This window comes from Aspergillus multicolor (genome assembly GCF_047715735.1).
Source record: "Aspergillus multicolor strain CBS 133.54 unplaced genomic scaffold BDW74scaffold_41, whole genome shotgun sequence".
NCBI lineage: Eukaryota > Fungi > Ascomycota > Eurotiomycetes > Eurotiales > Aspergillaceae > Aspergillus > Aspergillus multicolor.
Window position 1 is genome coordinate 136,454 of NW_027395992.1, and position 15,547 is coordinate 152,000.

General features: G+C 52.7%; 6 protein-coding genes across 6 annotated transcripts; 5 read left to right on the forward strand and 1 right to left on the reverse strand.

Moving 5' to 3' along the window:
• The first annotated feature begins 2,264 nt into the window (after positions 1–2,264).
• BDW74DRAFT_162398 (uncharacterized protein) lies at positions 2,265–2,821 on the forward strand. Its single transcript, XM_073725955.1, has one exon. The coding sequence runs from the start codon at positions 2,395–2,397 to the stop codon at positions 2,668–2,670; it is 276 nt and encodes a 91-aa protein (XP_073578844.1). The 5' UTR covers positions 2,265–2,394; the 3' UTR covers positions 2,671–2,821.
• Positions 2,822–4,474: 1,653 nt separating this feature from the next.
• On the forward strand, positions 4,475–5,308 carry BDW74DRAFT_103678 (uncharacterized protein). Its single transcript, XM_073721576.1, has 2 exons — positions 4,475–4,797; positions 4,872–5,308. Exons 1-2 carry the CDS (start codon positions 4,577–4,579, stop codon positions 5,050–5,052), a joined length of 402 nt encoding a protein of 133 aa, XP_073578845.1. The 5' UTR covers positions 4,475–4,576; the 3' UTR covers positions 5,053–5,308.
• A 110-nt stretch (positions 5,309–5,418) lies between these two features.
• BDW74DRAFT_183073 (uncharacterized protein) lies at positions 5,419–7,426 on the reverse strand (the record flags this gene model as incomplete). Its single annotated transcript, XM_073730413.1, has 9 exons — positions 5,419–5,488; positions 5,554–5,674; positions 5,742–5,841; positions 5,896–6,196; positions 6,262–6,386; positions 6,451–6,771; positions 6,839–7,056; positions 7,113–7,165; positions 7,218–7,426. The coding sequence occupies 9 exons, from the start codon at positions 7,424–7,426 to the stop codon at positions 5,419–5,421; spliced, it is 1,518 nt and encodes a 505-aa protein (XP_073578846.1).
• An 803-nt stretch (positions 7,427–8,229) lies between these two features.
• On the forward strand, positions 8,230–9,648 carry BDW74DRAFT_183074 (uncharacterized protein; the record flags this gene model as incomplete). The annotated part of the gene is made up of 1 exon (XM_073730414.1): positions 8,230–9,648. The coding sequence occupies one exon, from the start codon at positions 8,230–8,232 to the stop codon at positions 9,646–9,648; it is 1,419 nt and encodes a 472-aa protein (XP_073578847.1).
• Positions 9,649–11,870: 2,222 nt separating this feature from the next.
• On the forward strand, positions 11,871–13,633 carry BDW74DRAFT_162403 (NAD(P)-dependent alcohol dehydrogenase). The gene has a single exon (XM_073725956.1). The coding sequence runs from the start codon at positions 12,409–12,411 to the stop codon at positions 13,396–13,398; it is 990 nt and encodes a 329-aa protein (XP_073578848.1). The 5' UTR covers positions 11,871–12,408; the 3' UTR covers positions 13,399–13,633.
• Positions 13,634–13,655: 22 nt separating this feature from the next.
• BDW74DRAFT_162404 (uncharacterized protein) lies at positions 13,656–15,062 on the forward strand (the record flags this gene model as incomplete). The annotated part of the gene is made up of 1 exon (XM_073725957.1): positions 13,656–15,062. One exon carries the CDS (start codon positions 13,659–13,661, stop codon positions 15,036–15,038), a length of 1,380 nt encoding a protein of 459 aa, XP_073578849.1. The 3' UTR covers positions 15,039–15,062.
• Positions 15,063–15,547: the final 485 nt, after the last annotated feature.

Consider the following 15,547-nt stretch of genomic DNA (forward strand, 5'->3'; position numbering starts at 1 on the left):
TCGCTTGACAATGGGCTATTCTAGGCGAGACTATTGCTTGTTGGTTTATTTGTTCCTAGAATATACTCCGACGAGTTTGAGGACTATTGTTGCGCGCTTGGTGAGACGTCCGCGCTGCTAGAGAATCGACCCCACTATGTAAACAATCATGACGTGACCACACTGAACCCTCAACGCCGAATGACTGCAACGAGTTTGACCTCTTCCACATATCGATAGCTCCATACTAAATATCTCAGAAGACGCTCTAGAGTAGAATGATGCTATTGTGGAGATCTAGTTGCCTGAAACCCAGTAAGAGGTGAGCGATGCGAGCACTCGGCGTCCCTGTGTCCCGGCGGCGGACGCAATGCGGAAGGAACGAACATCGACTTATTCAGCACTTTTAGGTTTTCATCCAGTCGAGGCGGATAGAAGTGTATCACCAGCATAGGAATGTCTCTGTCAGCGTTCTTCGTCTCCTATTTGCGTCGAATCGCGAACAGACTGGCAAGTACTCTATGGTATTTGTAAAGTCCCGCTGGGAAGGAACTCATGGTCTCGGCAACCTGCTGAGTGATCCCACAATCTCTTTGAGGCCCTACGGCGACCTTCTGAAGACATTCAGACCGGGCCCGTGGTGTCTACTTCTGAGGACGAACCCAAGCGTAATGAGGCCAGAGTGCGGACTCGTCGCGCGAGCGCATGGTTGGCAGACTCAAGGTGAGCAATCAAACAATATCCGACCCATAATTTCGTCTCTGGCGATATTTAGTATACTCAGTGTGCTTGGGAGAATAAGAAGTTTTTGGCAAAGGCAAGGGCCATGCTCGGCGACCGGGCTCGAAGAGAAAACGTACCGTATTCGGAGGAAGGTGTGGTCGAGGAAGGATCTCGGTGCCAGTGCAGCTGATAGAAGAGATATAATGCTAGCATACCGGGATAAAGGAAACAAGCAAGATAAGACCAGAACTTGCACTCACTTAGTCTCTTCACAACCCCATTCAGAAGCAATCTCGTGGTCGGTCGTAGGAACTCCCAAGGACGTATGATTGAAATGACAGCATGTCCGCATGGGGTAGTCCATGATGTCCTCTCATACTTACCGAAATTGACCTAGTTGTCAGTCTTCGTTGCTTTATCTTTCGAGTAACTGCGTATTCGTCATCTCAACGCTCGTAGATGCCGGAGATTGCTTACATATGAGATGCCCTTGAGTGTCTCGACGGACTCGCGCTCGTCCGCTAAATTCGAAAATATACTGTCGGTTCGCACAACCAGTGTGTAATTCGAAGCCAAGTCGAGAGTCCGAGAAGACCGTGGCACTGTCAGTGCCTTTTATTCTCGTCACTGATTGCAAGCCCGGGGTGTTCCGCGAGTAGATGCCCCATTAGAAGCCAGGATCCAGTACAGTGCGCGACTAGAACGGCGCGAGTACGAAGGCATCTGTGCAATAGAGCCAGCTGAAACGATGGCTGCACACTTTCTTGGAGGCTTTTCGTCTTGCGCTGTAGCTCGAGGTCGGCTGAAGGAGGCTGCGGCGTCGCGGAGGGGGAATGTTCTATGGCAACGAGGGCGTCATTAGCAATAAACAACGATAAATGAGGGAGAGACTGTGGATACTGGATAATTCCTTCTCTTTAGGCAATTCCTCGAGAGTGCCTTGTCCTGTAACATTGGTTGACGATTTCTTGGAGTAGCCAAACTGGGTTTGTCGGAGTAGAACCCCAAGAGGAAAAGATATATCGTCCCCCGCTGCGAAAGGACTCATTTACAGCCACACGGACTTGGAAACGAGATATGAGCGATTAAAAAGATATTAGCAATTTCGTTCTCCCAAATGATTTATCTTGAATAGGTTGCTATAATGTTCGATTATGTACTTGACTTGTCTCCCTGAGATACTCGTCTCCCACTGGACTTGGTTGTTCGGCCGCTCCTTCCCCTCTCACCTCTCACACCTCTCTCACCTCACTACGAGATCAACGCATGCCATGATTATCGTCATACAATCTCGAGCCTTTCGCGGTAGATTGTCATAGCCGACGATTGCATGTTCAAAACAGTCACAAGAAAATAAGGTTCCAAGTACGCGGGCAATTGACGACGACTCAGATGGATCGAAGCCCAGCACGAGGCCAACTGCGCTCTCAACGAGCTGAGCGCCTTGCTCTTTGGACTGATCTATTCAAGATTCCAGAAAGCCACCACTCAATGTACCTCATGCAGCACATTCGGCAACAACAATCCTAAATCCATTTCCCCTCCAAGAACCCCCGGGCTCCAGACTCCCCCGATACGTTCCGCAAGCCTTCAACGCTCCGCTCGAAAAGCATCCTCCGCGAAGCACCCGCCGAATATTTCCCGGTCCATCGAGATCCTCCCTTTCATCGTCGCCCCGATACGGATAAGAAAATGAAGGCGCGGTCATATCTTCGCCCCAAAGTGTTGTGCACCACTCCCACACCTGCCCCGCCATGTCATGGCATCCGTACGGCGAGCGACCAGCTGGAAAGAGCCCAACGGCGCAGGTACCGTTCAGACCAGTCTCGTCGGAATTTGCCGCGTTATCGCTCCATTCGGAACCCCAGGGGTAGACTGGGCCTTGAGCCGAGAGGATGTTCTGGTCGCCATTACATGCTCGCTCCCACTCTGGCTCTCTGGGGAGACGGACGTCGGACGATTTGCTGATTGTCCCGTCGCTACGCCACCGCTCGGTTAGCCATGCGCAGAATGCTCTTGCGTCGTGCCAGCTTAGATCAGTCGCTGGAGCGTTTTGGCGCTCGGGGTCGAAGCCGTCGGGGCTGAGCCACTTGCGGTTTGTTTCATGGATGAAGAGGGCATAGTCTCTATTCACGACGGGGTAGACTCCAATGCGGAAATTGTCCACTGTAACTGGCGCTTGAGGCTGTGAGTTTGGATGGCTGTTCGAGCCCATAATGAATGTTCCGCCGGGGACGTTTGCGAGGGCGCTCAGATCTCGAGGGTCGCCTAGGCGAGAGAGAACTCGTCCTGCTTGGTTCCGCTCGCTGACGGAGATGGTAGATTCGTTGATGATTGTGAGCATCTGAGCCCGTATTTCTTCTTGGAGAACATGGGATCTTTCTTTAAGCGGCGACACTAATAGTGCACCTCGCTGCCCAATATGTCCTTCGCTGCGGAGGAGCTTTCTAGCAAGCTCGTGAGCTTTTCCGTCCCCTGCGAGGCGAGCAAGTACACTGCTGACCACTGGCTCTGCTAACAAAGGATTCCGTTGGAAAAAGCGTACCGTAATCTTCGTCGGGAGTTTAGCCAGATCTCGAGCAGCAAACAGTTGCTGAACCTTCCTCACAGAGAGCAGAGGCTGTTTTCCTTCATCCTCCTCGAGAGCTGGAGACCCCATTTTTTCTCCGTTGACGACTCTTTCGAAGGCATGTTTTGCAACTTGCTCGACTACATCCTTGTCTCGGACGACAACATCTAACCAGGAATCGATGGCATCCTCAGCTACATCACCAGAGACACCCGCTTGTAGTGCCAATGCGAAGACCGCTGGATTCACCGCAGCTGCTCCGATGCCAATTTCCTCCGAAGCGACGGCGCCCAGAAAGCGCGAAACTGCTACTCTCCGCTGTGCCCGTAGAAGCGGCAGGATGCGATGACGGACAACACCCGCAGGAAGAGACCATGTTCGAGATATCGTCGAGTCAGCAAGGACAAGAAGACGAAGGTGTTCGAGTCCTTCAACTCGAGCAACGAGCTCCTTGAGCAGACGTGGACCCTCATCTCCCGCGGTCTCGATTCCGTCAATGATGATAAGAGTTTCTCTTCCATTCTTCTCAAGGTTCCTTTTGCGCTTCAGCTCTTCAACGATTCCTGGTAGGGTGTTGCTAACGAAGCTCTCCAGGCCCGGTACCTCCTCCGCGGAGAGATCGAAATACACCGTCCGTGGTTTCGCACCATCCCATCTTTCCTGGGAAACATATCCTTCTTCGTTTCGAATAACGTTCCTCAGCTCTTCATACTCCTCATCCGCCTTTGCGAACTGAAAACAAAGATCCCTCGCAAACGTCGTCTTCCCGCACCCACTCGGCCCCTCAAGCAGCAGGACACGATTGTCCCTCACAACTTCCAAAGCAGAAAAGTAAACCGGTGGCTCTGGCTTCTCGTTCCCCGATCGCTTCCTTAGGCCCTTGGCTGCTTTATCTTCGAGTGTGAAGTCAACAAGGAGGGGGATGTAGCCGGTGTCGTGGGAGGCTGTCGTGCCGTTGGGGAGGATGAGGAGAGGCTCATGTCCGAGTGAGGCGGAGTTCGCCTTCGACGAAGTAGTAGAGTCCATGATTTAGGATCCTCAAAGTAAGCACGTAGAATAAAGTAATCGCGTCTTTTCTTACTCATATGACTTGGTCGTACAATGTCGTCTTTCCCCCCAGCGATGGTGTCATGTGATCAGACCCGTCCTACTCCAATTTTCTTCTCCAACTCCGCTTCTTGTTTCCACATCCATCTCTTTCCATCAACAACAAACAGCCTTTTTACCGAGATAACATATCGAACTCTCGCGTTCCATCTCACCCTCCACTTCTCATCACAATAATTCATTCGAACCAAATCCAAAATGCCAGTAACAACAACCTACCCCCTCCCCGCCATACCCTCCTCCCTCTCCCTCCCGCCAAACACAGACCGCTTCTTCATCTCCTTCCACGCCTCAATTGACCCAGCAACAAGCAAGCCATGGTGTCCCGACGTCGTCGCCGCGATCCCGGTCCTGAATGAAGTTTTCTCCGCGGGCGACACACCGACTGTTGCGTTTGTGGAGGTTGGGCAGAGGCCTGAGTATGTCCCCTCGCCATTTCCCCTCGTTTCTTTTACTATGTGGGAAGGGAGAAGTTGACTGACGGGATATGTAGGTGGAAAGAACCAACCAACGTCTTCAGGACGAAGTGGAATGTTACTAATGTTCCCACACTCGTTCGTTTTGAGAGCGTTGATGGCAAGGCTAAGGAGACCGGGCGTCTGGTTGAGGCTGAGATTCTGGATCGGAAGAAGTTAGGGGAGCTTGTTTTTGGGAAGGAGGGCGCTAGGATCTAGGCTACGGAGTTTTCTTCATCTTTGCATCGAGATGCTTTTACGCCTGCTACCCAGCAGAGGGGTTTAGTTGGACGTGCACTATAACGGAGAAAGCAAACTGATATCGAAGCATCCAGTGCTCGGTTACTGTTTTACAGCCTAACGGTGTTAAGTTACGAGCATTATCTACAGAGGATGAAAACGTGCTATTGGCATTGATTGAGCGACATGACGTGCATCATTGAAAATCTATGATTCTTATCCTTGCAATATCAAGGAATGACAAACACTGCCTGTTGTGCATTATATCATTGATTCAAAGTGGCATGGTCCGTATTGGGTCTCCTGGCTTCGATCGATCTGAATGGTTATGGTAACCGTCGGTCCTCATTTCGACGCCAACGATTCCTTCTTGTGAGATTCGACCTCCTGTCCACCCTCGTTCGCTTCCTTCTGGCTATAGATGGGAAGGTAATCAGTATTCGGCCTCTGATGCAAGGTTACAAGATCAGGACAGCTTACGTCTTCCGCCTGAATAGCAACCACAAGGTCGTCACGCAAATCACCGCGAGGCCGCCGAAGAGGATTAGAATCTGATAGCCGTACTTGTACTTCGGCGCGTCGTAGGTTGGAAAGAGGACCACTACGATACCTATGAGCAGCGGTTCTTTTTGTTGATGTCAGGAGAAGCAGGAATTGAGTCGACTTACAGGGCACCCAAAGCACCCAAGCATAAGACACAACATTCGCCGTCGCAACGAGCAGCTGTCGTAGATTGCCGTCATGCGCGTTCATTCGTGTTGCCCAGCTCTGCGATGCCCCGTTAGTACGCCCTTTGTCTAAAACTGGACAGGATAGACATACAATAAGAACCGGCGTCGCCGCACTCCCCGCATAAGAAAGATAGTACGCGAACATGAGCCCTCCCTTGGGTATATGCCAGATGGCTAGCAAGATGTTGGACAGCATCATTGCCAGCTGCAAGCCCGTTATGAGCGAGTAGTACTGTCCCGTTGCGTCGGCCAGGATTCCCCATGTCAGTGTTGTGACGATCGCCACGGCATTTCCGCCGGTAGGCAATGTGTTGATCTTTGACACACTGTAGCCAGCCGCTTTGAGCCACAGGTTGAAATATGAGGTTGCGGTATGGCAGGCTGCGATCATCCTATATCCGTCTGTTAGTGCACGAAAGGTGAAAGGTGAGCGGCGAAAAAACCGGAGTGGACATACGTATACGTCGCGACAAAAACCCAGAGTTCCCAGCGCAGATACACCCTTTTCGCTTCCTTCCAAGTGAACTTGGGCTGTTCGCGGTGCCCGAATTTTTCGATTCGCTCGATGCCGTATTTTATATGCTGCGAAGTATCAGCGACATTTCTTCCCCGACAAAACCGCAACAGAGGATGGACAACGACGAACCTCAGCACTCCAATAAAACGCCCTCGTTGTATGCGGCGTATCAGGCAGTCCAAAGAACCCCCACAGCGCAACGGGCACGGAGATGATGGCGTCAAGGATAAACAGCCACCGCCAGCCCGCGATTCCATAGTGCCCGTTCATGCTACTGTGCAGTCCGGCTTGCAGATACCCGCTAAACATACTCGCAATCGACTCAATCTGCAGCAGGATTGCCGTGCGCTTCGTGAGCTCTTTCGGTCCGTACCAGCTCCCAAGCATAGCGATGTACCCCGGGAAAGCGCACGCTTCGAAGAGGCCGATTAGGAAGCGGAGGCCGTAGATCTGTGCTCACGCTATGTCAGCAAAGACTTTCCTATAGAATATTTGGAGGGCTGTGTGAAGGACGTACGGCTTTGATATTTTTGGTAAACGCCATTCCAATCGTGAGTGCCGACCACGCGAGCTCGCAGCAGGGAATCAGCACAGAGGGCCGGACGAAGCTTAGTTGCGTCATTTGCGACGGAACGCTGCCGACCATGATACCGAGACTAAACCAGGTGTTCATCCAGTTCCGCTCGTTGCCGTACAGCGAGAGATCTTCTTGCATACCGCTGACGAAGGCGTTGCCTGATAGGTAACTGTTAGGATAGACACGGAATTAGAAATTGCGAAGAGGAATGTACTGTAGTTTGTCTGGTCGAGGTATTTTATGAAGTAACCGAGACATACCGTTGGACTGTTGAGATTATTAGAATCATGATAGCGGTGCGGGCAACATGGGGACGTACAAGAAAATCATATCCAGCCGTCGAACATATTTGCGGTATTCGGGGTCAGCATCTGCGGAGTCCCAGACAAGACTCGCGACTTTGCGCCACGTTGATAGGGGCTCAGTATTTGACTGCGGCGTGATTCGGACTTCCTCCTTAGTAACGAGACTCTCACCCTTAGGAGACACATCTCCAGTTGGGTGGAAAATCTCCTTCTCGTTTGCCATGACAGTAAAGTGGAATTTGGTGCGACAAAGATAAAAGAAAGAGAAGAGACAATTCTCCAGGGTCAGATATAGCTCGTTCCACGTGCTTGAGATAGTCTAACCCACTATGTCGGTATTTAGTTCGAATCCTGGCATCCTTAGACAGTCAATGCGACTGCTATCTGAACCGCCTCGTGCGAGTATATCATGCCACTAGCGGTACTGAAGCAGTGTCGGGGTAAGAGTGTCCGCGAATTCCGTACTTGAAAATCCGTCAAGGTTCTGCTGTGGATATAGCACCCCGGGATGAGATCTCCTAACTGGACGATGTATGCAGACATGAAGTCGCGGCACGATGACCGGATAGCGGCGTCTATGTCGCGATTGAAACAGGCTCTGTAGGGTTCGGCACGAGGTATAGTGTGGATGACTGTTCAAAAGCAACTCTTTTGTTCGCCGCTCCCTAGGATAGGAACAACTGACCCGAACCGCGTTGAGCCGTGATTCGTGATTCTTCCCCGTTATCACACCACTATCTTGTTGTTTCGGCCAACCCTGACTGGGGTACTCCAAATGTTGGAGACGGAAGCCTCCGCGATCGTGAGCACTAGCCAATGGAGGAGCAGGGACCAGGAATCTGTCGTTATCGCAGCTATAAAGGCGACATCCCTGCCCGAGCATCCTGGTTGCGGATCTCGGTCGGTCGCTGACTATTGATTGATTGCGTTTCAGGATATTGTCAGTCGGAGTCAGGGCGCCTTCTGAACACTGTTACTTGGGAAGTATAATAGCGTGCCGAACCTGAAAACGCGTAGATTCATGTCATGGCGCCGCAAACTCTTCGCATCGCCCTTGAAAACGTCGACTTCCGTCTCCCGACGCAAGTGACCGACGATAACAGCGTCGTTGCGCTGAAGAGTCTCGTGTTCGAGCCTTTACTCCGTTGGCAGCCTGGAGGCCTTGTTGAGCCCGGGTTATTCGACTCGTGGACTCACTCCGAGGACGGTCGAGTCTGGCATTTCCATATCCGCGAGAACGCCATCTTTCATGACGGCGGGCCTTGCACCTCCGTGGAGGTCATCACCTTCATCAATGGGTTCCTCAACTCGCGGGACTATTTCGATATGCCGTGGAGCTATGCGCGGTATTTCAAACTCACCACATTCTCCGCAGACGATGAGCGGAGCGTGAAAGTTGAGAATCCGGAGCCCATTGCGGATATCCTGGATATCTTTTGCGAGTTCTGGCCGTCTCGTATCGACTCAGATGGCAAGCCGGTACTGGGGACTGGGCCGTACAGGGTGACGGAGTTTGAAAGAGAGGGAGGGATCGGGCAGGCGAAATTGGAGCGGGTCGATCAAAGCTCGCAAGTCGACCGGCCGGATGCTATCGTTGCTATCCACGAGCCTGACGGGGAGAAGAGGCTCCGGCTTCTTAGGGATGGAAAAGCTGACGTTGCGCTAAATCTGGAAAGAGCGGATAACCTCGACGTTCTGGACTTCAGTCCGAGTCTCCGATGGGGTCGAACCACCAGTACACTCTCCGCAATGTACTATCTCAACTGCACTGCGGGAGTCTTCAAGTCGGCTGAAGCGCGACTAGCCGCAAATCTCGCTATTGATTGTGACGCTCTCGTGAAAGAGGTATACCAAGGCTTCGCACTCCCTTCCGCAACAATCGTCAGCCCGTTCCATCTGGGGTTCAAGGAAGCAGGCCTGGAACCTATTCCATACGACCCATCACGCGCCCGAAAGCTCCTCGAAGGCCATGACCTCAGTTCGCCTCTCCACCTCCGCACCCCGCAGTATATGCCCGAGCACGCGGAGAGGATCTCGCGTTTTGTCGCGTCCGCCCTCGAAGCCGTGGGGTTCAAAGTGATCATTGAAGTAGAGACGAATCGGCCAGACTACGCCCGCTCGATCGGCCTCCGCAAGAATATCGGTGATCTGGCGCTCTTTGATTCGACACCAAATAGCACATTCCGTGTGCTCGATGATAAGATCTCCAGTGAGTCTCGGAACACCTGGTGGCTTGGACATCATGATGAGGAGGTTCAGCATTTATTCGGAGAGGCACGAAGGCAGGTCAGTGATGGTGAGAGGAAGCGGGCGTATGGACGGTGCTTGGAACGGTTGCAGGACAATCCACCGTGGTTGTACATTGCGCATCCGGATGTTGTTTGGGCGTCGCGGTTGGATGTTAAGGTTGAGGTTGGGCCGTCGGGGATACTGACACTTGGATAGACTAGACCTGTGGAATAAACACATCACTCTGTTTTAGCAGGGTAGGCATCGACTTCTTACCCAGTTTGTCCCGTCCCGCTGATCATACTTCATCTCGTATGATATGATGTGCTTCCAATGTACTAGAACAAACCCGTGATCCTCTGGCGGGCCATTCTGTCGAAGAGCGAATCTCAAATGAGGAGGTAAGAGGGAATGGTTGACGAAGATCATCGAGGGACCCAAAAGAGTCAAGTCATGCCGTGACTAAGCCAGTGAATGTGTCGACGCTTTGTCCGCCAAGTCCATGCTCTCCGTCCATCTCCGTCCCCTCTGTCCCCTCCGCCCCCTCCGCCATCCCCGCTCCGCTCTTATCGTTCGTTCTCATCATACCACGGCATTCATCCCTTTCAGAGACATCTGTGTCGCAGCCGTGATTCTAAACTGTTCGGGTTCCATCATTCCTTTCGGGTGAACATGGTCCAAGTGTTCGCATATCTCAGCACCTGCCCCGGCAATGCGTCGCGCCTTCCTTCCCTCAAGGCGCATCGAGAACCGAGAAAAAAGATGACCCGGTTAGTTGGACATTTTGTCATTCAATTCATCTTTATTACCTACTATCACATGGTACAACTTAGATTTATATGTTTGTCAACCTATCAGGACCATCATCCGCGGTGCGGCGCGAGGAGAGTTACTATTCTCCAGCCAACCCCTCAGCTTCTGGGGTGGGATAGGCGAGGCCACCGCGACGTTATGGATACCTACCACTCACCAACTGTATATCAAGAATATCGCGGGGAAGATTTTGGTGTCGCTGTAAGTCTGTGGCTTGTGCAGCGGAAGCCTGGCGATGGTCGAATTACTCGAGAAAGGCCTGGCACCTGCCGCACTCATCTTCTGCAACGCAGCAGAGATCGTGAGGACAGGGGTGATCATAGCCCAGATGCTCCTCGGCCGGTCAGGCCCCAATTCTGGGATCGAGGAGTACCAATGAGCAGGCATAATTGATCCAAGTATATCTCGCTGTGGCTGAGTTTGGGTTGGTCACTGCGAATGTCTCGTTCCCGATATTTGATGCGGTCTCGCCAGCGTTTGGCGCTACCACTCTGATTCAACCCCCCAGAGTCTAGTCTTCCGACCCGGGCCGAGCCATTGAATATTCCCAAAAGGGAGTTCTCTCGTCTCGACCAATGGAGGTCCTGATGCGGTATGCGCATTTTCGGGCGTGCACCTTCAACCCGTGCACCAGTTGCTCAGGCTAGCGGCGGACGTATTGACACTTGCATTTATACCGGCCCAGCAAGTCTCCCCAATGCAACGGCATTATTTCAGCATGGCACACGATATGCCAGTACGTTGCTATGGATGCTAGTCCCTTACCAGACTCGCCGATCTCCGAGAGACCGGTGGCATGGTATATGAGAACAGTTTCTTGCGACATCGGAGGCAGAGGTATCCGGCTTTGATCCACCTCTGCGTTGCTCTCAGCGGAATTATGCCGGTCACTGCAGCCGTAGGAGAGCCCACCCCGACCGTACGCATCGAGGTTACGACTCCACTACACAAATGCCTTCTAGATGCAATGTATCCTTTGCTGGCGTATGCAATTACGAAGGAGGCCGCAGGCAAAATCCCGCTGGTGATTGGGTTGGAGAATACCGAGCCGACAACTATCGGTTTGCATGCGTTCAGTGCCGCCTTAGTAGCTTCCTGATGCTGTCATCGCCCCCAAGGTCCCTGTTCTCCTGTGTATAAAGAGCGAGCACTGCCAACGTGCAGGTACTGGATCGACCATCGTTAGTTCTCACCACCGGATTACCCTGTCTATCATTATCGTTTGGCCATCGTACGGAGTGTAGTCGTGCCAAGTCTTATGGTTACTATATGTACCGTTCCGACCTAGCATACACGCCAACGATGAAACTCAGCCTCGATCTTAAACCGCCCTGAGATTCGGTATCCACAGCGATGAAACGGCCATGACGCGGCTTACAATACAAATTGTCAAGCCTCAATATCTCAAATCTCGATCTGTCAGCGCGATCGCGCAACCTAGCGTGGTCTAGATCTTCTGGCCTGCTCGGGGCTGATGGGAAAGCCATTGCTGCCTGCCCCAGGTGAATGCCCAGTCGGGATGATGCCTTATTGCCTGAGAGACAAGGCAGAAATGCGACCGAGTCAGCTCCGCCCGACCGACCGACACCCTGCCCGGTGATCTGCACTCTGCACAACGGTCGGAACTCAGGGCACCCCACGTTTATGGTATGGGTATGGGTCGAGTCGGCGCGCAGGATGCAAGGATGCAAGAAGCTTATGTGTGGATGCGGTGCATATCTTGGAAATACTTTCGCTTTTCGCGACGTCATGGTGCCTGTCCTGGCCTGGCGGCGGAGTGGGTGCGATAAGGGGTCGGGTCTGCTTGCGACCGTGCCGTGGGTTGTGACCTCACACCTCTACTACTACCACCGATCACTCGACCCTCGAGTTCCATCAGACTTTCTACGTCGCTCATCTGTTGGTTAGATAAGGCCCGGATGCGCCGGGAGAAACGTGCTGAGTTCACGCTTCTGAGTCGCCGCTCCACTCTGAGGTCCTAGGTAGTGAGGTCATGATGAACTGGAACTCGGGCTTGAGTCTGGAAGGTTCAGAGCCCACGGGTACCGTGACATCATGAAAGGGCGTCGATAAATACAAAGGCTTGACAGTCGCAAAAAAGCAACAAGCATACTCATTCAATCAATCAAATCAAGCAGAATACCGCAAAACACAACCAGCAAAATGTCATTCAAAGTCTTCAAGGGCTCCGACAAGGGCGTCGTCCAGTCGACGACCCAGAAACCCTCCCTAACCGGCGACAAAGTCCTCGTTAGAGTCTCGCACTCCGGCGTCTGCGGCACAGATATCCACTACAAGTCTGCGGACATGGTGCTCGGCCACGAGGGTGTCGGGTACGTCGAAGAGACCGGCCCAGACGTCAAGGAGCTGAAGAAGGGCGACCGCGTCGGATGGGGGTACGAGCACGACTGCTGCGGGCGCTGCAGGCACTGCCTGTCCGGCTTCGAGACGTTCTGCCCCGAGCGCGCGATGTACGGGATGGCGGATCTGGACCAGGGTTCTTTCGCGAGCCACGCTGTCTGGCGCGAGGCGTTTCTCTTCAAGCTGCCCGACGGGCTGGACAACGAGTCTGCAGCGCCATTGATGTGCGGTGGTGCGACGGTTTACAACGCGCTCGTTGGCGCTGAAGTCAAGCCGTCTGATGTTGTGGGGATTGTTGGCATTGGCGGGCTGGGACACCTGGCTATCCAGTTTGCAGCGAAGATGGGCTGCTATGTTATTGTTTTCTCCGGGACAGATAGCAAGAAGGACGAGGCGATGAAACTTGGTGCGAAGGAATTCGTTGCGACGAAGGATGCCAAGGAGCTGAAGACGAGTCGCAAGCTGAACAACCTTATTGTCTCCACGTCTTTCCTCCCGGATTGGAGCCAGTACCTCGATGTCCTCGACAACCGCGCGACCATTTCCCCGCTCACCGTGTCAGGCGACGACTTTGTTATCCCGAACCAGGAGATGCTGGTCCGGGGCTTGCGTGTTCAGGGCGGAATTGTGGCGGCGCGACAGGTGCACCGCGAGATGCTGGAGTTTGCGGCGTTCCATGGCGTCAAGCCGATTGTGATGCGGTTCCCCATGAACGAGAAGGGGATTAGCGAGTGTATGAAGACGCTCGAGGACGGGAAGATGCGGTATCGGGGTGTTTTGACGGCGGAGTAAGCGCCAAACCAACATAATGAGATGAGATGACACGGGCTATGGTTCATGATTGTCAGGAATTCACGGTTCAAGTGTATTTTAGCCTTCCGTCGGAGTTGCTGGGGACCGTGGGCGTGTGGGCAGCGGATCGGTGAGATGACGCGAATGATGACGACGCAGCCGATCCTGATACTTTAGGCGCCGTATAATAGTAATTTACCCTCCCACCACAGTATCTCTACATACCTTTATTTTATTCTTAACAAATCAATGTAACAACCATGTCCCCCCTCTCCAAAACGGCGCATCGCCGCCTCTACCTCCTCGTTGCGACGATCGTGACATTCCACCTCTACTTCGCCTACACGCACTACTACCCCGAGTCCCGGCTCCACTTCCCCCACGCCTCCTCACAATCTTCCCAAGAACAAAACGCAGAACCAGCACCAGCCTACTCAATAAACGGCCAAATACCCCCCGACTGCCCAAAACTCCCAGGGCTAGAAAACATCGTCCTCGTCCTAAAAACCGGCGTCACCGAATCCGCAACGAAACTCCCTATCCACCGCAACACCACCCTCCGCTGCATACCAAACTACATCGTCTGGAGCGACTTCGACGAAGAGATCGCTGATATCCCCGTGCACGATGTTCTCTACAACGAATCGAGTTCTCTCCATCAACTCCCTGATTTCAACCTCTACACGCGCGTAAAGACGCAGGGGCGCGACGCACTCACACAGCACGACCTCAATGGCGTGAAGGAGGAAAGTACGGCATTCGGGAAATCCAATCCAGGCTGGAAACTGGATAAATGGAAATTCGTCCCGATGATTTCGCATACGCTTTCTAAGTTCCATGGAGACGAGAATAAGTGGTATATCTTCGTCGAGGCGGACACGTATATCCTCCTCCCGACATTACTCCAGTGGCTGGAGCGCATGGATGCATCCAAGCCGTGGTACCTGGGGAACCAGATGCAGATCCGGGATATCTTGTTCGCGCACGGCGGGAGCGGATTTATTCTGTCGAGACCGGCCATCGAAGCCGCGAATAGCATCATCCTTGATAAACGCGGGTACTGGGACGCCATCACGCAGAGCGAGTGGGCGGGTGATTGTGTTCTTGGTATATTACTTGGACAAGCAGGCGTAGAGCTTACCTGGGCGTGGCCGATATTGCAGCTGTCCCCGCCGAAGGAGATCGAGTTCTTTGGGATGAATTATGGGCGGCGCATGTGGTGTTTTCCGGCTGTGAGTTTTCATCATCTTTCTCCGGGGGAAATCAAGGAGCTTGTGAGGGTAGAACGGGGCATTGCTGGGCAGAAGGGGATACTTGAGCCCGTGACCTGGCGCGATATTTTTTTGAATCTGGCAAGGCCGCAGATGGTTAGTGAAGATGGGGATGGGGTTAGACGGAACTGGGATAATGGGGCTTCTGAGGATAGGGGTGTCACGCAGAGTGTCAAGGATTGTCGGGATCTGTGTGAGGCGGACAAGTACTGTCTGCAGTTTGTGAGACGGGCTGATGGGACGTGTCTCTTTGGTCGCGATGCAAGGGTTGGTGAGGCTGTGACTGGTGCGGAGAGTGGTTGGTTGACCGAGAGGATTGATAAGGCGGCCAAGATGCTGGGGCATTGTCCAAGGGTTGATTGGGGGTGAATTATTGGGAAGAATGGGTTGGAAGATTGGATGTCTGCTGGTTGGACAAATTTGGATTCTTGTATAATTTTTTTTCTAATAATGAATTATGACCTTGACTCTATATTTCCTTGTTGCGATGCAAACCACCTTTAGCTGAAACTAACGAACAGGCCACAGCCAGCAAGTATTAGAAATCCCGAATCTCTCTTCATACTCAAGGCTCGACTACGATAAACCTGACTCTGCATTTCTATCGGGGTACAGTCTTCCCCCTGGTGATCCCGTCGATCGGCTGCAACGGTCAACCTTAAAACGCGGGACAGCGACGATCACTATTCTTCATCCTCGAATACCTTCTGTCAGGGCTTAGTCAACGGCTCACAGCACGTGGCCCTGGCCTGATGGGACCCTGTTTGCTTCCTCCGTTCGTCGTCGCATTCCGCGGAGACCGGATCTATCGTCTACAATTTTTTCTTACCCTGAGAGACGTTTCCTGTCACCCAGTCCAATATACTAGATAGACCAAG

Bases quoted from the DNA above. Each gene is read 5' to 3' on its own strand.
- BDW74DRAFT_162403 (XM_073725956.1), top strand. From the start codon at position 12,409: ATGTCATTCAAAGTCTTCAAGGGCTCCGACAAGGGCGTCGTCCAGTCG.
- BDW74DRAFT_162398 (XM_073725955.1), top strand. From the start codon at position 2,395: ATGAAGGCGCGGTCATATCTTCGCCCCAAAGTGTTGTGCACCACTCCC.
- BDW74DRAFT_103678 (XM_073721576.1), top strand. From the start codon at position 4,577: ATGCCAGTAACAACAACCTACCCCCTCCCCGCCATACCCTCCTCCCTC. The intron at 4,798-4,871 runs GTATGTCCCCTC...CGGGATATGTAG, and splicing joins GAGGTTGGGCAGAGGCCTGA to GTGGAAAGAACCAACCAACG.